The sequence below is a fragment of the Cheilinus undulatus genome, linkage group 1, assembly GCF_018320785.1.
Source record: "Cheilinus undulatus linkage group 1, ASM1832078v1, whole genome shotgun sequence".
NCBI classification, from domain to species: Eukaryota; Metazoa; Chordata; class Actinopteri; order Labriformes; family Labridae; genus Cheilinus; species Cheilinus undulatus.
The window spans coordinates 24092088-24117725 of record NC_054865.1 but is presented as its reverse complement, the minus strand read 5'-3'; the positions used below and the strand labels follow the sequence as shown (position 1 = coordinate 24117725).

The following is a 25638-nucleotide window of genomic DNA, read 5'->3' as shown; positions in this document are numbered from 1 at the left end:
CTTTTGTTGCCAGGCACACTTTGGTGACCTGCTAAAAATGGGTTCGTGACCCACCTTTGGGTCCCGATGCACCAGTTGAGAATCAATGCTGTAGAGCTTTTAGTGTATTTACTCTTTGAATCAAGTGTAATCATTATGAAGTTTTAGTAATTTTTTTTCTTTCATCAGGTTTCTCTGACAGGTTTTTTCTCTTACCATAGCTTTATTTATTTTTCATCCTCATTTGCTTTTTCTCTCCTCCTTAATGTCATTACTCTCTAATAGACTCAGACCTGGAGCCCTTCACCACCTATGAGTACAGAGTGAGGGGCTGGAACAGGTTTGGACGAGGCTCCAGTGATGTTACAACAGTGACCACCAGTGAAGACAAACCATGGGGAGTGGCATCGCCCCGCTGGAACCGCTTAGGTGAACGAGATGACATCATACAGCTGCAATGGCAAGCACCTGCCAGACCTAACGGTGTGTATTGCTGGTCATCAGCAGGATCAGGGTAGCTGAGTGTGTAAAAATTAAAAAGATGAAATGCTCATGCTTTTGAAAATTCTAAAATTAGAGTACACTTTTCATTTTACTAGGAGAGATCACCCACTATGTTGTACTCCGAAATGGACAAGAGCGTTACCGTGGTGATGAAAACAGTTTCACTGATGTGGGAGGGATCAGGCCTTTCAAGGAGTACAGCTACCAGCTGAGGGTTTGCAACCGGGCTGCTTGCACTGACAGTCCACAGGTAAGAGAACACATGAGTGTTTGAGGCACTGACACAAGTTGTTACTCACCCTCATGTTTGAGTAAAAATATGCATTACTGTTAGCAAATGTTTATACAAGTTTCTGAAAGAGAGAGAAAAATTACAACAGTGCTTTGACAGAAAATACTTGTCGGTAAGTTTGTGCTATTTCTGTCAAGTCTTCTCATTCATCCTCTCACCACATTTCAGCATATATATATATATATATATATATATATATATATATATATAGAAAGAGAGAGAGAGATATATTAATATATATTTATTTATATATATATATATATATATATATATATATATATATATATTTTTTTTTTTTTTTTTTTTTTTTTTTTCTCCAATCAAATATACAAGGTGCCTTAACACATTCTTTATTCTACTAGGCACCTATGTGAAAACAACTGTGCAAAGATCACTTTTCCTGTTTTTTTCTTTCAAGGAGATATTGTCTGGGTGTGCATCTATCCTCCTGCTTCACATTTGGTCAACTTCAACAGCTGTATGGTTTTTCTGCAGTTGGTCGCTCATCTGATCTGTTGTTTTCCAGTGGCCTTTCAGATAAATGACCTTTTACCCTCACCTAAAAGCTTCAACAGATTCTGATTTCTAAATGTTGTTTACATTGTAATTCAGAGCCTCAGCTGTTCTGCAATATATGTTTTTCAAATTCTAAACCTGTGTCTGACCTTTGTTGTAGAGAAATTACAGAGCGTGTTGTTTCCACACAGTGTGAACTCTGTACTGTTCCTGTGTCAGAACAAGTTGTTATTTAGCCCTGTTTCTGCTCTCCCCTGTATGCTGGGCCCTGGATTTGCTGAGCCTACCTGATGTTTGTGATAGCATCCATAATAGCTTCACACAGAACTCCCCCCGCTATCTCTCTGGCTGTTGCCGAGCTGATATCACCACAACAATTAATTTCTCCGGCTTAGAGGTGATGAAAGCTTATGATGAAAACTGTCTTTCTGGCTTTTTTTTCTTAAAGCTCATTTAGAACCTCATTATTTTGATGAGCACATTCTTACGTAAAGATGATGCCTGTAGATGTGTCACTGGAGGGGTGGGTGGAAGAGAGGGGTGAGATGGAGGTACAGTTTGTTGAACTGATTGCAAGGGGTTACATTTATATATCAGGATGGATTGATTCATACAATTAATGAATGCTGGGTGTGTGAAATCATAGTACCTATAAAAAAACGTTCACCCCCTTGGATGTTTTACCCTTTAATTGATTTTAGAAATCAATCGTGGTCAAAATACTTTGACTTTTTGACAAAAAAATAATAATAAGCCTCTTCAATATAAAAGTGAAACAGATTGCTACAAAGTAATGTCAAGTGAATAAAAATATGTAAGGTAAATTCAATGGCTGCATAACAATTCAGCCCCTTCGAGTCAGTATTTAGTAGAAGCACCTTTGGCTGCAGTCACAGCACTGAGTCTGTGTGGATAGGTCTCAATCTGGACGCTTCAATTTTATTCCATTCCTCTTTGCAAAACTGCTCAAGATCTATCAGGTTGCACAGGTATCAGGCACAAATGGCCCTTTCAAGTCCAGTCACAAATTCTCTACTGGATTGAGGTCTGGGCTTTGACTCGGCTGCTTCAGGACATTCCCCTTGTTGTCTTTAAACCATTTCTGTGTAGCTTTCACTGTTTGCTTTGAGTCATTGTCTAGCTGGAAAAGAACTCTCCCAAGTCATAGTTCTCTTACAGATTGAGTAAAATCATCCTCCAGGATGTTTTCCATATTTTACTGCATTCACTTTTCCTTCTACCATTATGAACCTTCCGGGGTCGGTTGCTGAAAAGCATGATGCTGCCACTACCCGTGCTTCATAGGGGCTATGGTGTACTGAGGTGATGTGCAGTGTTTGGTATCTGCCAAACATAGCATCTTCTCTGATGGCCAAAAAGCACCATTTTGGTCTCATCAGACTTAAGAACTTTCTTCCACTTGACCATGGAGTCTCCCACATGCCTTTTGGAGAACTCTACTTGAGATTTAATATGAGTTTTCTTCAACAGTGGCTTTCTCTTTGCCACTCTTCCATAAAGCTTTGACTGGTGTAGAACCTGGGCAACAGTTGTTGTATTCAGAGTCTCTCTTATCTCCGCTGCTGAAGCTTGTAACTCCTGTAGTCATAGGTGTCTTGGTGGCCTCTCTCACTTGTCTCCTTCTTACATGGTGTCTCGGTTTGTGATGACAGCCTGATCTCGGCAGATTTATGCATGTGCAATATTACTTCCATTTCTTGATGATGGATTTAATTGAACCCCGGGGAATGTCAGTACCTTGGAATTTTTTTTGTTTCCATTCCCTGGTTTATACTTTTAAATAACCTTTTTTCTGAGTTTCTTAGAGTTTTCTTTTGTTTTTAGGGTGTAATTGTAGCCAGGAATACTGGTCAACCAGTGACTGGACCTTCCAGACACAGGTGTCTTTATACAACAATCACTTGAGACACATTCACTGCATTCAGATAATCCTCATTTCACTAATTGTGAGACTTCAAGCACCAGTTAGCTGGACCTTTGTTGAATTAGGTCAGTCCTTTTTTTTTTTTTTTTTTTGGAAAAGACTTTACTTTTTAGCCTGATCATTGTAAATGTTAAACAGGAGAAGACTGAATACATAAACAAACCCTCCTCTAGCTGTGAACAGCTATACCACAAACTCTTTGTCTTATTTGCTCTCTCTTTCTACCTCCCTCTTCGACACACATACATATGCTCACACAAACCTGTGCACACACTCTCAGCGGAGCGTGGAAAGGGAGTGAGTTGGATTAGTTTGTACACCGGTGAAAATTGGCCAAACAGTCCCAATCATGGGATAACTTGGGCTAACCTAATACACCACAGCAATTACCTGGCATCAGCCCCTTCACGTACACACACAGAGGCACAGACAAACAAACACAGGCACAGGCAAATGCACACCTGCTGTGACAACAGAAGGTGCTGATCTAATACGGTTGGTCACTTAGAGAGGGAGGAAGAGCGATTGGTCCTCTTCTGTCTTTGAATGCTTTTGTCCTGCTCGCTCTGCTATTTGTCTCCTGTCATCCCCCTGATCTTAACACCACACTCTTCAGTTTCCTCCAAACTGTTTTCTCTTTCCTCTCTCAACATCTCTCATCCTCAATCCTTGCCTCTGTCCAGACACCAGTTTCTCTTTTACAACAACTGTCATCTGATGTGTAACAGCTCCCCTCTCCTGTGTTCTTGACGTCTCCTACAAATCCTTTTTTTCCACTGCTCTGTTTTCCTGAGGAGAAAGAAGGGCCTAGATAGAGTAGTCCCAAAATAAGAATAATGTGAAAATTGTTGTGTTTTTTCTGTGCAATGAATGATAAAATGTCTTTTGACAGGGTTACAGTAAATGAAAAATCAAGGGTTGTCACATTTTGGCAAAAAAAACACAGACCGTGGTCCAATTTACAGAGTGATGTGTCATTTCCTTTTTATTATTTGTTTTTGTTTTTATTATTATTTTTTGCATATTTATATGTGACAGCAGAATGAATTTAAAGATGTAATTATCAACATATGAATTTGACTGGACAACTTCTCTCTCTCTCCCTCTCTCTCTCTCTTTCTTTAAAATACGTTTAGGTTGAAATGTAACTGAAGATCTTTGTTATTTTTTAAGCTTCTGTACTTTCTACTACCACCAACCATTAAAATATCATGGACTTTTTAAGCATGTGGTATTGAAAGTATGAAAGTTTAAAAACCTTAGAGTATATCTATCCAATCATTAAATTTGAGGATGCATGAATTAGCAAGTCATTTAAAAAATGGAGAACCTAGTTTCTAGCAACTTTCTGTTATTCATAGCTAGATTATCTTTCAAGAAAACAGTCCAAGTGTACTCTATGAATGTGTATGGATGTATTGACTTAACATATACTGGGTTTGCCTACCACTTTTAATTTCTTTACAATTGAACAAACTTTTGACAGACATGCTAGTTAACAACACAGTGAAGCATTTACAGATTGATACAATGCTTCCCCTGCATCTTTCTTTTCTTGTTCTTCTCTTTGTGTTTGTGTGTGCATACCTGTGTGCACAGGTTTGTGTTTATGTGTGTGCACGTGCATGTGTGTCTCCGCAGTTGCAGTAGCACTGTTCTAATTGCATAGCACTGTGTGGGACAGGTGGGGGAAGTGCTAGTGACAGTCTATTAAGGAAGGATATCCCTGTTGCCATTAGCAGCAGATTGCCCTGTGATTCTGTGGTCTCCACATTCACCCTGCATTCAGAGGGGCATGTACACTACCTGGACACTCACAGTGCTGTAATAAACAGCAATATTTAGCCTAGTATGGGGAATAACTTGTTGAGTAGTGATGTTTTTCTTCTTTATTGTACTTTTTCAGTCATGATTGTTCATGCTGCTGATTGAAACCCCTGCATACTTCATTAAGATTTTTGGTAGTCCTTTATTTAACAGGGAGGACCCACAAATGTCTAAAATGAAATTTTGTCATATCATTTTTTGAGTATAAATGTAATTTCCCATTCTATTTTCACCCAAATGAAGCTGTGTCATCTTCATCACTGCTTCTCAGTATTTGCTCCGAGGCTTCTGCAACATTCAAATGTTTCACCGTCATTGGAGATCAACAGGTCTAACTCTCTCTTCTCGCTCTTGTCTCTTGCCTTTCCTCTCCTGGAAAAACTGTGAAAGGGAGAGACCTCCAAGGTTTCCAGAGAGTCAATTGGTTGGCAAAAAAAGAATTTAGCCAATTATGAATGGGCAAGTTGACAGACAAAGGAGTCATCCAGTGATGTGCAGTGAGAGGTGACGACATGTGCCCATTGCTCTCTTATTGACCCTGTAACTCTGGCTGTGAATCACATGGGATGGCAAGTGAGGACAAAGTGAAAAATGAGATTCTCCTGTTCTTGGAATGTTTGAACTGCATTTCAGTGATGTAAAATAAGTTATGAATAAAAACATAGCGAAAACATGCCTGCAAATGCACCGACTTTAGAGGGTTGAAGAGCTTATTGTAAAATTAATTTCAAGCTGAGTTCTTTGTTATGCAGTTATGGTTAATTATGGTTATGTATTTTGCCATTAGTCTGGTTATCGGCCAATATCCGATATATTGGCTGATAACCGATATATTGGCCAATATATGAAATAAGAACATTGATATACAAAGGAGATATACTGTACATAAACACAAATTCTTATATTTATATTATCATTGTTTATTTCACAAAGATGCAACTTAGACGGTGTTAAAAGGCTGTTTAATAGTCTTTTATTATATAATGGTGGACATGTGAATTAACAGTTGCATTTATCATTGTTTATTCTCGACTCCTGCATCTCTACTCCTCTAAGCAGTAGAGATGCAGCTGGTTGACTACTACTCCCACAGTGCTTTGCATGTCAAACAAATATGGCTGCCCACTGAAGAAAGCCAAAGTACATGATCGAAAATGGATTAAAAATGGATTAAAGGACGCTTATTACTGGATGTAACGCTGTGGATTTAATCCCCAAAGACTCTGAAAAGTCACCAAAGTTCTGGGCTCGCTACAACAGCATCCTGTAGAGCTACAGAGACATTGATGGTAGCAAACAAACGGCAAAATGATCAGCTTTCAGAGGGAAAAAAGAGTAAGTTTCTATGACTTATGGTTCTAAAGTTATCAACGTTTTTATAAACTGTGTCACGTATTGTTGTATAGGACAACACTGTCCTCAGAGACTCTGGAAAGTCAGCCAAGTTCCGGGCTCACTAGAAAATGTTCAGTGAGAGCTACGAATGCTTGGAAGACATGATTAGAAAGGCACAACGGATCCGTGCCGCGTGAGCTCTAAGGGTTAATATATCAGCTACATATTGGCCGATGTTGATTAATCTGTGATACGCTATAATCGGCGCGATTAATCAGCCCGCTGATAAATCAGTCGGGCTCTAGTATAAATACCCTATTTTCAATAACTCTAAGAATCGCTGGTTTCTCCACAGATGTGTGGTTTTGTTCCTTACTCTAGGTCAGTGGGTTCTGTGGATAAAAATTATTCCTCTGTATTATTCTGTAGTCTGCAAAACTTAAAATACAGTCAGACATAGTGTCTGGAAGTTTGTTATAGGTGCATCGAGAAGTGAAACATCCATATATTCTAGATACATCTTTCCAAAGTGAAATCGTTTTTTTGTTTGTTTTAATCAGGAAGATTATTGCTTACAGCTCACAAAAAAGATCCTATCTCAAAATATTCGAATATCACTAAACTTCAGTCCAATAAAAAGATTTATAATTTGGAAATGTTAACCTTCTGGAAAATTACGCTCATTTATGCACTCAGTAATTGTTCAGGGCCCCTTTTGCATGAATCATTGCATCGATGTGACGTGGCATGCTGCCAATCAGTCTGTGGCACTGCTGGGGTGTTATGAAGCACAGGTTGCTCTATTAGCAGCCTTTAAATTCTCTGTATTGTTGAGTCTGGTGTCCCTGTAATCTTCCTCTTGACAACACCTGAGAGATTCTCTATGAGGTTCAGGTCAGACCAGTTGGCTGGTCAATCAAGAACAGTAATACTAGGGTCAGCAAACCAGTTTTTTGCAGTTTTGGCTTCACTGTGGGCGTGTGTCAAGCCCTGCTGGAAAAGGAAATCAGTATTTCCATAAAGGTTTTCAGCAGATGAAAGCATGAAGTGCCCTTAAATCTCCTGGTAGACGGCTGACAGTGTTGACTCTGGCCTTGATAATTCCCAGTGGACCAACAGCAGCAGATGACAGGGAACCCCAAACCATCAACACTGCATTCATGCACCTCGGATTCTGTGCCTCTGATCTTCACCTGGACTCTGGGACCTTGAAAGTGAAAATCTGAATTTAGTTTCATCTAAAAACTGGACCACTGAGCAATGGTCCAGTTCTTTTTCCCCTCAGCCCAGGCGAGACACTGATGACATTGTCTGGATAGTATAGGTTTTGGCTTTTTTTTCTGGCCTTGCTCTGTACTTGGATTTCTGATAGTGGTAACAGATGTCAAATCTCTTTTTACATTGTTAACAAGGTCTTTATTCCCTCAAAAAAACAAGCAGCTCTGAATATAGATGCAGTTTTTTATTAGCTTGTGATGATTTAATTAGATTCATAAATAATCACAAGCAGAAATCCATCTGTCATCTACTTTATAAACACCCTGTAAAACATCACAAATGTGTTACTTTTAAAAGTTTTCGTTAATATGTTCCTCTGTATCTGTTTTTATGTCTCACTGACTCTATGTGTTCATGTCCATGTATGTTTAGGTGGTGGCGGTGACGGTCCAGGGAGTCCCAGAGGGTGTGCTGCCTCCTGTGGTAACAGCTTTAAGCCCCTTCTCTCTCCATGTGAGCTGGACTGAGCCCGCTCATCCTGGTGGAATCATACAACACTACCACCTGAACCAGACTGGTGTTGGGATCATATTTACGCACAACAATGGGCCAAGAAACTATACTGTAACTGGTAAGATTCTCAGTGTGTACTTTTTCTTCCTTTTTAGCTCTTTGTCTTATTTTACTCTCTCGTCCTCTCCTGACATCAATTCCTCCTCCACTCCTCTTGCAGCCTTCTGGCCTTTTTTGTATCCCTTATTTTTTCCTCTCTGCCCTCTTTGTTTTCCTCCTTCTGTTCCCAAAATTTTCACTTCTTTCTTTCCTCCTTCTTGCCTCCAGCTGTGGAAAGTCATCCCTTCCAGGAAGCTCCCTAATGGCTTTATTAACACCTGACTCCTACCGCTCTCTGTCTCTGGCCAAGCCTCTCATTGAGGGGTAACATCCTGTTTAAAGAAATTCAGCCGACGTAGAAATACAAAAAGCTGAAGTTTGTCAAATTTCCACTTAAGGCTGGCTGGAAAAGCCAAGGGAGGCCCACTGGATCCCATATTAAAATGACCACTTTTATAGTAAAAATAAGAGGATTTACAGTCCAGTTAAATCATTTTTTATATTTTTAATACTGTATGAGGTGATCCATTTTGACTTAATAAGTCAAAATAAGATGACAAGGTAATTTTTTCATACATATACATTGTTTATGGCAGGGGTTCTCACCTTAAGAGAAATCCTGACCAATATTTTTGAAAATGTTCAACCACACAAATTTATCTAATTAAACTTTTAGAACCTAAATAATTAAAAAAAAAAACAAATTGAATGAAGATACGAGATAAACAAACATGTTTAAAAACAAATTTCAGAAGGATGCATGCGTACATTTTATTTACTCCATTTTGCGTGGAACAGTGTGGAAAGCATTGTAGCATGGAAATTTTATAACTTCTTGAGGAATTTCCTTGTTATCTTGGGAAAATAAGCAGTGTTGTCCAAAGAAAGAAGATAAATAAGAAGAACACTTGAGACAAATACTGAAATTTAGTTGTTTTTTAATGAAAACCTAAAAAAATACATGTATAAATTTACACTGTGTCTACGTAGGGCTTCTAGATATAGAATTTCTGCTTTTTTTTTTTTTTTTTTATTGGCCTGGCACACATTCGCAACCCACTGGAAAGAGCTTTGTAACCCACTTTTGCGTCCCTGCCACCAGTTGAGAAGGCCTAAATTAGCTCCACCCCTTTGCCTCTAGACTGGGCAAACATTAGGCTGATACAGCATTTTCTACATGGCCACTTCCATCGTTCGGCTTCAGAATGCCACTTCAAAAACCAGTGTGTGACATTGACGAGACTACGTCTATATTTTATACTGTTCAGGGCCTCTTACACAAACACACAATAAAGAACTTTCAAATGAAGCACAGCAGAAGCATAGATGTAAACAAAAATAAAATAAACAGGCCCACAAGCTTAGGAGCAAAAATGAGAAAAGCACAGATGTAAGTTCACAAAAGCAGAACACAACCACAGAGTGCTCTTAGTATAGTAGTGCACACAAGCAAACAGAAGTAAAACAGAAGTAGAAACACAATGGCATCACAGTGGTCATGTTTGATTTAATCTTAAAGAGGGTTACTTGCCTTCTGCCACCAGTCACAACATACAACATGCACACACAGCTGTAGGCAAACACCTGAAAAATTGTAAAGCAAACGGTAGATGTCTGTTTAAACCTAAACAGGTTTAAAGGCAACACAGAGTAAGACTAGCAGACTTGAATATACAGTACTAACAGTTGCAAGAAAAGGTATGTGAACCCTTTGGGATTTCTTGGATTTCTGCATAAATTGGTCATAAAATGTGTTCTGATCTTCATCTAAGTCACAGCAATAGACAAACACAGTCTGCTTAAACTAATACCGCACAAAAAAAACTATCTGTTTTCAGGTTTTTATTGAACAAAACATGTAAACATTCACAGCGCAGGGTTTGAAAAAGTATGTTAACCCCTAGGCTAATGAATTCTCCAAGAGCTAATTGGAGGCAGGAATCAACCAACCTGGAGTCCAATCAATGTGATGAGATTGGATGTGTTGGTTAAAGCTGCCCTGCCCTATAAAAAACACACACCAGTTTTGAATTTGCTGTTCTCAAGACACATTGCCTGATGTGAACCATGCCTCGCACAAAAGAGCTCTCAGAAGACCTACAATCAAAAATTGTTGACTTGCATGAAGCTGGAAAGGGTTAGAAAAGTATCTCTAAAAGCCTTGATGTTCATGTGTCCACAGTAAGACAGACTGTGTACAAATGGAGAAAGTTCAGCACTGTTGCTACTCTCCCTAGTTGTGGTCGTCCTGTAAAGATGACTGCAAGAGCACAGCGCAGAATGCTCAGTGAGTTGAAGAAGAATCCTAGAGTGTCAGCTAAAGACTTACAGAAATCTCTGACACATGCTAACATTTGTGTTGACAAATCTACAATAAGTAAAACATTAAACAAGAATGGAGTTAATGGGAGGACACCCACTGAAGTCACTGCTGTCCAAAAACACATTGCTGCACGTTTGAAGTTTTCAAAAGGGCACCTGGATGTTCCACAGCACTACTGGCAAAATATTCTGTGGACAGATGAAACCAAGATCGAGTTGTTTGGAAGGAACACACAATGCTATGTGTGGAGAAAAAAAGGCACAGCACACCAACATCAAAACCTCATCCCAACTGTGAAATATGATGGAGGGGCCATCATAGTTTGGGGCTGCTTTGCTGCCTCAGGGCCTGGACAGATTGCTGTCATTGATGGAAAAATAAATTCCCAAGTTTATCAAGACATTTTGCAGGAAAACTTAAGACCATCCGTCTGCCAACTGAAGCTCAACAGAAGATGGGTGATGCAACAGGACAACGACCCAAAGCATAGAAGTAAATCAACAACAGAATGGCTTCAACAGAAGAGTCTTCTGGAGTGGCCCAGTCAGAGTCCTGACCTCAGCCCAATTGAGATGCTGTGGCATGACCTCAAGAGAGCCATTCACATCAGACATCCCAAGAATATTGCTGAACTGAAACAGTTTTGTAAAGAGGAATGGTCCAAAATTCCACCTGACCGTTGTGCAGATCTGATCTGTAACTAAAGGAAACATCTGGTTGAGTTTATTGCCGCCAAAGGAGGGTCAACCAGTCATTAGCCTACTTTTTCCACCCTGTACTGTGAATGTTTACATGTTTTGTTCAATAAAAACCTGAAAACAGATAATTTTTTGTGCAGTATTAGTTTAAGCAGACTGTGTTTGTCTATTGTTGTGACTTAGATTAGGATCAGAACACATTTTATGACCAATTTATGCAGAAATCCAAGAAATCCCAAAGGGTTCACATACTTTTTCTTGCAACTGTACCTTCTTTGAATTTAAATTCCTCAGCTTAGCAAAAATGTTAATATTTTAAGTGTTTTAAAGCTGAATTTTGACTTGCAAAATTCAAGTGATGCTACCCTTTGTAGTAAAATTAGTGGTGTTTTCCCTTTACAGCCTTTCCCTCTGCTCTGTGTTGGACTCAGACCAAACTTTGGCTTTGCCAGTAGCCAATAGACTATTCCCGTGGTGCCTGTGGTTGGCTTGTATGGTCAGGAGTTTTGTGTGCTCGAGCATGTGTGTTTGTATGTGTAGGCATGAGGCAAAGCAAACAATGCCAAATAGAGACAGTAATGTGCTGTAATACTGTACCAGCCCTGTGTGCCAGTGTAAGCAACCAGCATGTGTGTGTGAAATTCCCCTGTCCCCCAGTGAGACTCTGGAAAACCCTGCGTATTCAGCCAAAACCACTACTGAGACACTGTCTCTTTTTCTTTTTCTCTTTCTCGCCTTTTATCTGTCCTTCTCACATGCTCTCTTCCTCTGTTTCTCTCTATCCCCCTGTTTTGTTTTGCCACATTTGTGGGTCTCTTTGTAACATCACATGTATTTTATGGAGTTGGCTGCTGTATTCAAAATATATTACACTCTTGTTTTGACAGCAGATACTGAAGCACAGTGATTTACAAGGAAGTATTTAATTTGTCTTATTCTCTGCTTTTTATTCTTTTACAAACTAATGAACATACAGACATACTCATATATTAGGTACATATGCAGTCCTATGTGTTCCACATCTTATTGATTTATGTTCAGATATTATAATGAGTTACTGGCATTAAATCGTAACCGTTAAAAGAGTGTTATACCACCAAGTGCACCCACAAATCGAAGAAGCTGAACACCACGGTAAGGGAAACTTAAGGGGAGAGTTAGAAGAAAGAAGTGAGGTGCTTAGTAACCTTCGCCAAGAAAAAAAATGAATTAATAAAAGAGAAAAAATAAAATTATATAACACAAAGATTAAACCTTATGAGGGTGAAGGAGAAAAGGAAGAAGGATTGCAACTGATTAAAAGATGGATGTAAGTGTTTTCATTGAAATATGAACAGAAATAATTGCTGTGCTACTCCCTCATCCTTAATGTTTAATACCCCATCATTCATCTTCTCTGAATCTCTCTGACGGTTCTCACCACGGCTACAGACAGACGCTCAAAGAGCTCAAGCTCTCTATTATTCACACCACCGAAAACAGAGAAAAGTGCTTTTCTCAGCTACTGAAATGTTGATTTGAACTTATTTTAACTTAAGCTCTTGATGTTTTAACTTCTTTGATCTGACAAAAAGACATGCTATGTAAGTAAATTTACTCTGCAGAGTAAAAACTGATTTTCTGTTTAGTGGTTTAATAATAATCATAATGTTACCAATCATTGTCTCCTGAAATCAGGAGTCCTTGCAATAAATCGCTTATTCAGAGCACCTGTTGCTCTGTGTTAAAGATAAGAAGTCTTGCATATTGTTTAAAAATATTTACCTTCAACCAATAAGTAAATAAGCACCTTAGAATTCATTTATTTACACTGGTCAGTTGTCCTCAAATTTATTTCATATATTAAAGGAAATGCCCATCTCCCTAAGCAGTGTTGGAGTAGAGCTTTATAAGTCCTAATATTTCCTCTGTGGTCCTAAAACCAGTGGTTTTGTTAAAAATAACATAATATCTCTTACCGATTGCCATGTAAGAAGTAAAAATCCCAAATTAAGCAGCTGCCTCTATGATGACAGAATCTAAAATTATGAAAACAAATTTGTTGCTTTAACCATTCCCTGTTAATCAATGATTTGCCTCAGGAAAAGCAAGAAATAGACCAGTGTTAATAGCATTTTTAGCAGTTCTGGAAAGTGACACTTCACAGGAAGAATTAAGCACTACTGAACAAAGACTCCCCATGTGAATCGATATTAAGTATTGCTATCATTAGCTCACGATGAATTATTGCCTGCAATTATATAGATTATGGCATTAATCATGTGTTTAATTGGTCTTTTGTAGGCTCATTATTAATTCAGAGCAGCGGGGAATAGAGTATGTTCTTTTATTTATTAATGTGTTTCCCCCGTGGTCCGTGATCTGATTGGTTCATGTTAAAGGTACAGACATGTAGACATGGGAAGAGAACAGATAGAAAACACTTTCTCTATTATGTATTGATCCTGATCTCATGAGAAGTTTCAACGGCATGGTGTTCTGCTGACAAATTAACAGCCGTACTCTTTAAAATCCTCTTGAATTGTATTTTTAAAACTGGAGCAAAGAATTTGTCAAGCAGCCCTGCACTAAAGGTTGCAACTCAATGGGGCAGTTAAAGTAGAAATACAAGAAATATCTAATTTAATATCCTTTAGGATATTGTTGATCCACTTTATTTTGTTGATACCTTTTTTCTGTTATGCCTCAAGTCTTTCCACTGTCTTTGTAACAAATGAAGACTCATGCATCCGCACGTACATTCCTGACAAGTTCAGGTGGGCTGCACCTGAAATATCCCCAGATGTGTTTTTCACACATGAATAGCCTTAGACTGTTCCTGTTGGACGAGAGGAATGGGGTCTAAAGGGGGTCTAAGGGGGCAGGACATGATATTGACAGAACAACACTTAAATGAATGCCGAAGCAAAAAAGTCCAACAATTTGAGAGCAAATTTTTTTGCCTTTATTTCAGCGCTACATTCAGTTCCACAAATTCGCCTAATCAAAACAGCTAAGAGGAATATACCAGCAAAAAAAAAAAAAAAATACGTCAATGAAGAAGTAATATATCAGGGGTGTCCAAACTTGTTTTCACTTGGGGTGGCAAGCTATGGATAACAGGGAACATTTGAAATAGCTCCCCTCCAGTGTATTAAAGTTAGTAATACTAATCCAATGTGAGTCCAGATGTGCATATTATGTGAACATGCTTAATAGAACAACACATATGACAGCTTTCCATAGAAAGGAAATAGCCAATCATTGTGAAGGATTTTTGGATTAGCAACCAGAACTCAGGGAGGTCTTGGTCAGCTTTGTTTACCACAGGCTCTGACCCTGGTCAGGATGAATGGTAAATGGACTTGAGCTTGTATCTTGCTTTTCTAGTCATCTAACTCTTAAAAGTGCTTTTACAGGTCATACCTACCCATTCACAAACTTTTACTCCATTCACTCCACATCCAAAAAGCTGATGACAGAGTTTGCTATGGAGAATTGGCCATCAGTATCAATTAATCCCATTCATACGCATCCATATCCATTTACACAGCATCAGCGAGGCAGTGGGAGCAAATTGGGGTTAAGTGTCTTCCCAGAATGATGCCTTGTTTAGAGGGGAGACGTTGATGTCTCATCTCCACATTCAGACACAAAACAAGCGCAAACTGCACCAAGCTACCAAACTTTCTAGGCGCTTTAGTGATTGAACATGATTCATGTGATCCTATTTGTGTATCAGACCTTGAGATGGAGCAGATAGCTCAGCAAATGTGCATGATTCATACAGCCGTTTACTGCCTTTTTATTGAGTTATCAGGGCCTTTTGAATCAAGATATCCTTTTTATTATGGATGTCAATATATTTGCCGTTTACGTTGTCATCTTTATTAAGTCATGAAGAAAAGCTTTTCAATTAATTTTTCTTGTCAAAATGTTTGAATCAACACAGCAACTGTGTCAAGTGCTGAAACTGAGGAGGACGATAGAGTCAAGCACAAACTTCATGTTCTAATTGGGGCCATATTTCATTTTAATTTTAGAGTTTGCAGTCGGCCGATCAAAAATGGACCACTGGCTGCATTTAGACACCGGGCCATAGTTTGGACAACCTGGCATTACATGGTCAGAGATTGCACCAGGTGCGCACCTGAACAAGGCAGAGGTGTCAAAAGTGCTCAAATCCGGTTCTTAAGTAGATGTTCAGATTCTTGAGTGAGAAAAGATCCTAGTGAAAGTAGAAGCACTGATTCAACTTCTTTACTTAAGTTAAAGAAAGAAAGAAAAGGCTCTGAAATGTACTTAAGTACAAAAGTAAAAATGATTATTTTATCATCAATGATACACCATACCTCTTTTGATTATTCTGACACTATAGTTTAGGGTACAACTCTCACTATTAATTAGCTGCTTATAAACATGCTAATTAGTAGCATACTACCTGCGTATTAGTTGTTATTAAGAGCTTATAAGTACCTTATTCTACATGAACATGATCTATAGATACTAGGCTGTTTACTGAGAGTTTTCCCTGAACAACCTCCTTATTAATGCTTATCAATTACGAATAAGGAAGTTGTTTCTCATTTATTATGGCTTATTTAGAGTAATTAAGGAAGAAGAACTATTCATGTGCTACTGATACTTTACAAGTGCCATACTAAGCAAAGCATATTAAGATAACTAATGTGAAATAACTAATTTGCTATTGATATGCAGTAGGGAGGTTATGAAGATAAAACTCTTAGTTAATGACCTGTTAGCCAGAGATTATGATCTTGTACAATAAGGTACCAATAAGCTCATTGTAATGACTAATAGGCAGTTGGTATGCTATAATTAGCATGCTAATAAGCAGCTAATTAATGGGGAGAGTTGTACCCTAAACTAAAGTGTTACAGAGAAAAGTTCTGGGCCTAGAAAATAGGATTGTTTTCTTCTTTATTAATAATCTGCACAGTCCTGGTACAGAGAAGAAATGTCACCACTGCTTGTGCCTTCTCTTTTTTCTGTCCGTGGTTAACTTTCCCTCTTTGTGTAGATACGTCTTTTACAACATCTGTTTACGTTAAAACAAGTAACAAGCCTGATTTGACAATGCACAGGTTTTTCTGAGTAATGCCTGCTGCATTCATGCATTTACCCCCCTTATTATGTGATGATTTTGCTTATGGTCTCTGAAATTTAAGAATAATAAAGTTTAGACGTATAGTCACGAGATGAGTGGAGATTTTCTCAGGGTCTGCATAACTAAATGGAAACTAATTGATCAAAACAAAGAAAATGTTTATCCATCATAATCTGTCATTATAAGTTAAGCTTGATAGTGGTTTGTGAAATAGAATTGAAATCTTAGTATGAGAAACACTAGCACAAGCTTGTCAGCAGGTCTGTTTATATGATTTTAAACACATGCATATGTGTTAAAAACTTTGAATATTCTGCTTGTGTAAAGTACAAAAAGTTTACCTGCAGGTCGCTTGATTGTTCTGTGTGCGAGTGTTTGTGCCTGTGTTTTTGTGTGTATTTGTGTGTCTTTTTCTGTGTGAACCTGATCTCATTGTTCCATCCCAGACGGTCTCTGCATTAGGGAGCCACAGACAGGAAGTCAAACTCTTAATTATTTAGGAGAGGTGTTATCAAAGCTCTCTTCTGCCTCTCTCTCTCTCTCTCTCTCTCTCTCTCTCTCTTTCTCTCTCTCTCTCTTGTCATTTTTACTGTCTTGCTTTTTCTTGAAGCATCATCTACAAATATTGTTTTCCTGCCCATATTTCTTCTCAGTATTTCTTCTCATTTTCTTGTTTAATGTGTCTTTACACCACCTCTTTCTTATCTTTCCATTTCAGTCTCTTTTATGTCTCCTCACATTTCTGTCTGCTCTCATTCTCCTGCCCGGCTTTTCCACCTTCTCTCCATCTTCTCTTTCACCTCACCGTCTCGCTCTCCTTCTCTCCCTCTCTCTCTCTGTCTGTCTGTCTATGTGGTGTATCAGGTAGCTGGTTTGGTATTGCGGCCTGTGCCCATCATCCTATCATATTCTCTAATGCAAACAGGGAATGGCAACCTGTCAATAAAATGCCGTTTTAAATCAGTTAGTTTTACCGCACCAGAGCGACTCACACACAAACACACACACAACCTCAGTCTCACAGCCCTCTCTCTCATTGACTCTTTACTTGAATGTAAGCACCAACTCTCTGCTCTGTCCTCCTGCCAAAGTGTCCGTCTCTGTTTCTCTCTCAGTCTTGCACAAACACACACATCTCCTCTGTGTCCGGCTCCTCTGATGACAGTTACAGCCTTGTCTCATTCTGCGTTAGCGAGCTCCTTACATCAAAAGCACCCTCCAAACATTTTTCACTTCCTGATGATCACTGTTAAAATGAGTGAAACTTCCTCTGTCTTTCCATAATCAAGCACACGTGAGCATGCACATACAGGTACAGACATGCACATGCACACACAACTGAAGGAAGACACAGTGTTATTTCTTCAGCAGACCAACACTGCCCTCTTCAGGCTGACGTTTAAGGTAAATTGAATCATAGTGAGAGACCTGCATCCCTCTGGTTTTAATGTGGTGAACTAAAAACTGGATTTTTTTTTTTCTTATTTATGTTTCATATTTTTTTAAGAAGGGAAATTGGCAAATTCTGAAACCAACAGACTTTTCTGGGCTTGTATTTCTGTTATTTTCTGTCTTTTCCCATTGAGAAAAGAACCAGTAAATAAACTTTCATGCTCCTTAAATATAAAATCTGCTACCTGGATGTTTTTGCTGCAGTAACTTAACACACAAAAATTGTGAATTTTGTTTTCATGGACAAAACAAAATATTCTCATTTCAATTTGTCTTTACAGTCATACAAAATTGTCTTCCTGTGTTAAATTTTATAAACTCACCATTCTGTCAATTTTTGGCCTCTTTCTGACCCCGTAGACACCGTCTGTCTGTGTGCAGGGCATTGTAGTGAAGGGTTACTGCATTATTCAGTCTTGCAACAAATGACATCATTCACGGTGTAGATATCATTTACTATGCTAGAGTGCACACACACATATACATACGCTTAGTTGCACAGTTAAATAGTGTAACAGAGCCTTACAATTCAGCCCTGCTACTTTGGTATGGCTGGCAGATTTCCTTTATTTAACCCAAACACGGGGGCCACATTGTGCACACTCACAAACACACCCCTACATGCACAAACACAAACACACACATTGATCAGAGGTTGGGTTAAGCGCAGCAGGCTGTGAGGCATGTTAAACAGGAGCAGGAGAAAGAGATGTGAGGAAACCTTGGTGAAGCACTCCGCTGTGCATTAGACTGTCCATGTGAGGGAGAGGGCTGGGGAGTGTTTGTATGTGCATTTATAACGCAAACGGTTGTCTCTTTCAGCCTACAACTCCTTGAATATAAAAAAAATATTGGGAAAAAAATGGTGATTTCAAATGTTTTTTTTTTCTCTTAAAGATATAATAAGCAATTCATAGATAAATATTTCACAATTATGAAGTCTTTTCAATTTCCATATGAAATATTTTCTAAAATTCATCTAAAGCTAAATGTGCAGTAGGTAAGAGATTATGATGTTTATGATTATTCAAGTGGATTATTTAATCAGTAATAAATCATGACCTTAGTAAAATATAAAGTGCTTCTAAAAAGTAGAAATTTAAGGCAGAAATACAGATTTAACCCTCTGCATAATTCAATGCCAGAGCCTGTTTTTGCAGCCATCCCTTTGAAATAAAGTCATTTTACTTCTTTTATCCTCCCTTGAATTTGATTTGTAAGCTGTTGTACGCTGTCAGCTAAGTGAATGACCATAAAACATCCAGTCGATCCCCGTGACAACATTAAAGATTTGCATCCATCCATTCATCCTCCTCCTCCCGCCTCACATCAAGAACGGGGCAGGAAATGTATCTAAAGGAAACAAAGAGCTTGTCAATGATTCTTACTCAAGTGTAACTTTGTTTAGGTACATGTGAGATTGTCAGCATCTTCTTGTGTTTAAGTTTTACTATAAAAGGCTCAATATAAACCCACAAACTGATTTCCTGTGGTTCCCGTTAAAGAACCACTCAGTCGCTGTGTGATTTCTATTACACTACATAGCAGGCGCCTATAAATAAATCATGTCTGGACGCTGTAGCCTAAACGCATACCGAGGTATCATAATTATCATAGATCAAAAGCTGATGACATTACAGCGTTGGACTGGTCCTATCCCATGTCAGTTCCGCGGCTGCCCATCTTTACGTTGTTTCATTATTGAGTTATGGCATGCATAATTTAACACCAACAGATATGGATCCATCCGTTGAGAGACTGTGCAAAGAACAGAGGCAGGACGAGTGAAATGGATAGAGAGAGAAAGAGAGGGAGAGAGGTGAACTGGTGCGAGTGATACAGGCCGGGCAAGCTTAACTCATTCTATTTTAGTTTTGCCTTTCCCTTTTTTTTTTTTAATTTTTATTTTGTCTTCAATATATATCCATTTTGAAAACTTACTTGCACTGTTTTAAGTAATAAAAATTAAGAACTCATTAAGAAATAAGTGATTGTTTTGTGATTTACCCATTTAATTTTTTTTTTAATCATTATTTGTATATTTTTGTGTTACAGGTTTGAAGCCGTACACAAACTACACTTTTGTGCTGGTGGCTTGTACAGCTGTCGGATGTGGAGCCAGCAAACCTTCCACAGGACGCACCCTGCAAGCCTCTCCTGCTGGTACACGCATAATCACAGACACTCAAATGTGCACACGAGCATGTAAAAATAACATAATCAGTCTTTTTGAAAACTCCATTTATGTGTAAGTTTTCAGGCCAAGGTAAATCTACCCTTTACCACGGAAATATACAGTCAATGTTAAATATGATGGAATAAATAAAAACATCAGCTTATGTGTGAGGAGTGAATATATATTTTGGCTGTAATGTAAATTACTAAAAAAAATTAAATTGGTTAAATTTGTATAAATGATCTTGATAGAGCTTTTTATTTTATTGATTGAGCACCAAAAATATCAAAACTTCAGCATGTTTCGATTTCAGTTAATACTAGAAATAAACCATATATCTTGTAATATGATCATATTTTTTTTTTATAGATCTTTGTCTGTACCTTCCATAGCGGTTTTGTCTCTCCTTTTTCCTCTCCGCTCTGATCTTTTCTCCTCCCACTGTTCTCCTGTTTTGAATTCCCCTCCACCTCACCACTCCCTCTCTTGTCCTCCTTTCGTCTCTACATGCTCACTCTCTCTTTCTCTCTCTCTCTCTTCCTCCTCTGTTGTCTATAGTAAAGTATGACCATGCCGTAAAGTGATGATCAAAATGAGGATTTTTTCTCTCTTCATCCGTTCTTATTTGCTTATGGTCATTCACTTCTCTCGCTCTCCTCCGCCACTTTTTTTCCTTTCATCTCCATGTTCTTTATTCTTTAACCTCCTCTCCCTCTAGTTTTTTCTCTCAGCCTTTCATAATCTCCCTCAAATGCACATCTACTTGTAGTTTTGATAGTTCTGTTTATTTTGCCCCAGGATATTATTGAACTATCTTTATAATCCTTTCTTTCGTGGAGGGCCTTTTGATCCCTGTGTTGCCTCACATAACTTTATATCTGTTAAATTTCTCTTCTCTCTATTCTTTTATGTTTTCTCCTTTTTATATAAACCTTCACACTGATATTGAAGATTTCTTATTTTAAATTATGCTTATCTTTATCTCTCAACTCATAATTGTCTCTCAGTTTCTACTGCATAATTGTAGCTTAGATACTTAAAACCAGGGGTCATCAGCTACATTTGTACAAGGGCCATCTTTTTTGTTGTTTTGGTGGGCACATTGAGGGCTGAATGTTAAAAAACAACAGTGTTGGTCTGATTAACATATTTTTGTTTAAACATTTTTATTTTCATGTACGTCATTTTTAACCTGTAATAGTGAGACTGGTCCTCATACCGCAGTCAGCCACAGGGAGGTGCTTGAGATATTTTAGCTGAATATTTCTGGGGCTGCCATGTTGTCCATTACTGGGTAAGATACTAAAGTTCGTTGTAGTGATTAGTGAGAAACCCAAGCAGAAAAATTATACTCCAAAAATGCTTGAAGCCAAAGGTTGACACAGAAACTTTGGCAACATTAATCAAGACAGGACTGAGAAGTGCATGTTTAACATGCATCATATTTGCTATTAATGGCTGCCTGGCAGATTTCTGTATAAAATATAAAGATAGTTTAAATCTCATTTGTTTTTGGGCTTTTTTTTAATAGTTGAAGGAATTTATTTTAAAAAACAAGACGTTAAATACTTCAACAAATCTTTTCTTCTGCACATTTGCTGAATTCTAAAATGTTCAGGGGGCCAGATGGGAAGATGTGGGGGACCTGATGTGGCTTCCGGGCCACCAGTTTTTGAGTATATGACACTTGTCATGGTTTGCACTGGTCCTGCACAGAGGTAAAGGTGTAACTCAGATTATTTGTTTTCATTTTAATTCTCCATCTTGTTTCTACTTCTTGTAAAACTCATTTGAATAAACATCTCATCATCCTTTTAGGAATATAGAATCTTAACATGCAGTTTTATCAAAAGAAGGTCCTTGTTCTGAGGTACAGGCTTGATGTGAAGTAACTCAACCATGGCTGTTGGTAATAATGCATTAATCACCATAAAATAAGGTCCATAAGTTCATTTTTTTAAAAATTACATTCATCACATACTTTATTGTCTCATACAGCAGCCTTTCTCAACCTCTGATGTGTCTCCTAGCATCATCAAGGGTGGCCTCAAATGCTTTAAATTCAGCCAAGGATAACCATGAGTATGTAGTTTATCGGCTATGTAATTCAATCAGTAGTAAGTTTTCTCATACGCCTTTTTTGCTGAAATCATGTTGATGTCAGAATCATACATTCCATTTTGTAGGACTTAGTGAATGAAAAAGGTGTTGAAGTGTGTTTATAAATTCTTTTTTAAAAATAACATGGAAATAACAGCATTATTAAGGTATATTTTGGGTTTTTATGACTTTATTTGGAGATGAGGACAGTAGATAGAATTGAAAACAGTGATGAAAGAGTTGGGAACAGACATGCAGTAAATCGACCACAGACCAGGGTTGCCTGAGCTCATGGGGCACACCATGTGCACCCCGATAAAGGCATTTAAATAGTTTTAGGAGAGTGCTGTATAATTGTATCTTTTAAATTAAAATACAACATGAATCCCTTGGCAGTCATCTATACATTGTGTCTGGGGCAACTTGACATATTCTTATACTTTTAAAGGGTGACTTGAAGGCATTAAGTTGAGAAACACTGCCTAACAGCACTTTGGTTAAATCCCTGCAGCGTTTCCCTGCAGTGACAGTGAAATAAAATAAGTACAGCTGTCAAGATTAATTGCATAAGTTGTGATTAAATAGGATCTACGATAAGTGCACTAGTTTTTTCTTTTCAAAAAACTTTAGTTAAGCCCCTGTAGCATCTTTCTGCAGCCACAGTGATGTAAAATAAGCCCACCACTGCTCCTTAATGTTTCATTTCACTCTTGAATCAAGTCTTGAATCTACCTATAAATCAGGTGTGTATCCAAACAGAAAGTCACTGACCCTTAGTTTAAGACAGTAGAAAAATCCAAAAACAACACAAAAACAGTTTTAAATGCAAAGAAGAGAATTTTTAAAAAGAGAGGTTAAGAGTGCGAGTAATTGCAATTAACGACAGAAATCCTAGGATTAATCAAAATTTAAAATTTGAATCATTTGACAGCCCTTAAAATAAGACCACCACTGATCTTAAATGTCTCATTTCACTTAAATAAACTCACAGACATCTCAGTGGACAAGTTAAAACTTATCTGCATCTAGTGTTTAAAAAAAAAAAAGATGTAACATTTTCTGATCTCTAACTCCCCTTTCAGTCCATAACAAGTTCCTTTACTGTGGTTAAGTTTATTCAAAAATTGTGGCTCTACCTGAAGTTCTTTATTTACTTTCAAAACAAAAGCAGGTCTCTATACAGGCAGGAAGTCAATTCCCCTCATTTTAAGACAGTACAAAAATCCAAAACGAAACTGTAGAATTTTAAAATGTGACCAAAGGGGGAGCTTCAAATATCAGAATTCTAAGTTGCATCATGATTGAAGTTTATCATTTGACAGTCCTAAATTTAACTTATAATGACATCATGAAAACAAGGTTTTAGATTAATTTTTTATACTTTTATTCCATTGAAGTTTCTCTCTTAAAGAAAATTCATGCACACAAAATAATATACATGTTGTTCCTTTTGAAATAGATGGGGAAAAAACTATTACAATAGATGCCAGTTAAAAAAAGTGGAAAAAAACACTCACTTCCTCATCATCTTTCCTATTTTGTGTCTCCAGGTGTTTGGTCAAGGCCCCGGCATCTTATCTTAAACACTTCTGTGGTGGAGCTGTACTGGGATCAGCCATCACAGCCTAATGGACACATTTCTCAGTACAGACTGAATAGAGACGGTCAGACAATTTTTACAGGAGACCACCGTGACCAGAATTATACCGACACTGGACTCCTGCCAAACCACAGGTAGAGAGCATGCGCCTGCACACTTCACACCCATACATACAACTATAAAACATAATGCAAGCATGTGCACATGTTAAGGAAACAAAGGTAAACAAACTTTTCTTAAAGCTTCAAATGCATCATCCTTTTCATTTTTTGCTTTCTGTGCGTGTGTTTTTATCAGGTCACCCTGTTTTAAAAGCTCTCCTATCATCTCATCCATGTCTCTCTCTCAGGACTGCACTCTGTATATGTCTGTTTGTGTCATTTAATGAGCAAATATTTGACATGCCGATGACAGACACAAACATTACCACACACAAATGCACACACATTAAAATCACAAATCAGATCTGGCTTTTGCTTACACACAGCAGTGAAGCGTAGATTTTATTTATCTGTTTATTTTCATTTAACCTTTATTAATCCGTGTTTTTCTCCATGATGGATTTTCTGTTTTAATTATGGGAGTATAAAACGATACCACCTCTCTCCTGTCTCCTTCTCTCTCTCCTCGGCCTACTCTCCCCGGAGACAATTTCTCTTTACCCCAAATAGAATTCCTGGGATAACACCCTGCAGTACTCCAATCTCCTCTATGTGTGTGTGAAGGAGGAAGGAGAGAAGACAGGACTGTATTTGTGTGTGACGTTTAATTTTCCCTAATTCCAGATAGTCTGCCAGAAGGCATTCCCGTCCCGACCTTTCTCTTCTCATCGCTTGTCTCTCCTCCTATTCGCTTCTCTCATCCTTTCCCTCTTACCTCACTCCCTTCCTCCTTTCCTTCTTTTCCCAATTTAGCCCTCCGCCAAGAATTACACAGGGAGCACCAGCCCCATTATCCAGGCACACTTGTGTGGGTTTTTCTTTTTTTTGCCCATGTGCCTTTGTGTGTGTGCATGTGTCTGTGCGTGAGACTGCTCAAAGTGGCCATTGATTATTTATGACAATGTTGATTAGCTGTCACTTTGCTGCGGCAGCCCAGGAAGTGTCTAAGATGACGAGAGAATTAACCTATTCCCTCTGGCTGGCCCCGCAGGACACACACACACCCACAGCCAAACAGATGCAAATGCCCCACCACTGATTACCCACAACACACACACATAATTTTACTTTTGATATCCCCTGGCGGTGTTTACATTTAAGTAAATATCTTCCAGTGATGAAGTGTTGAAATTCATTCTCCCTCTGAAACCTTATGCCATCATGAAACCCTCCCTCTCCTTCACCCTTCAGTCTCTCGTCTGCTCCTCTCCTCATGATTTCTGTCCCACTTTCGCCTTTTCTGTCTCACCTTGCTGTAGCTGATGTGTCTCAGAGAGGTGTATTTATCAGTTGTTGACTGCATGTTTCTCTGATGGTAACGTATGAGTTGTTTTAATACCTTATCCTGACTGTGTTCTAACCCACTGCAGAAGTGCTAATGGCCTCCTGTTTAAAACGCTCTGCCCAGAAACAATAACCCAACGCCACCGCCTATTAATGCATGTGTGCCGGAGTTTATAGCAAATTAAAGGCTTTTAATGTTAACTGGTGGCCCACTTACACAGCTAATGTAAGCTTTAGCACCAGCCAGCCACACGCTGTTAAAAGGGAAATCTATCTTATGATGTCATGGGCGAGAGAGGAAGAGAGTGGGACGAGTGAGGTGGTAGGACCAATGAAAAAGAGAGAAAAAGTGTCGGAGAGAAAGGAACAGTGTATGAGCAAAGACTGCTACACCTGAGTCTTCAAAGATATTAAGATTTTTATTTATACTTAACATCAAAGAAGGATTTTTGGTTGGAAATGTTTGGTGACAAACATCACAACCTAAGAGTTTTAAATGTGTGGATGTT

General features: G+C 38.3%; 1 protein-coding gene across 1 annotated transcript in view; it reads left to right on the top strand.

Moving 5' to 3' along the window:
• ush2a (Usher syndrome 2A (autosomal recessive, mild)) overlaps positions 1-25638 on the top strand; it is a 300866-nt gene that overhangs the window by 216451 nt on the left and 58777 nt on the right. The window contains exons 64-68 of the mRNA XM_041790781.1: positions 265-462; positions 579-733; positions 8049-8247; positions 19864-19971; positions 23635-23818. Of these exons, the coding sequence (XP_041646715.1) occupies positions 265-462; positions 579-733; positions 8049-8247; positions 19864-19971; positions 23635-23818 (844 nt within the window). The remainder of the gene's footprint in view (positions 1-264; positions 463-578; positions 734-8048; positions 8248-19863; positions 19972-23634; positions 23819-25638) is intronic.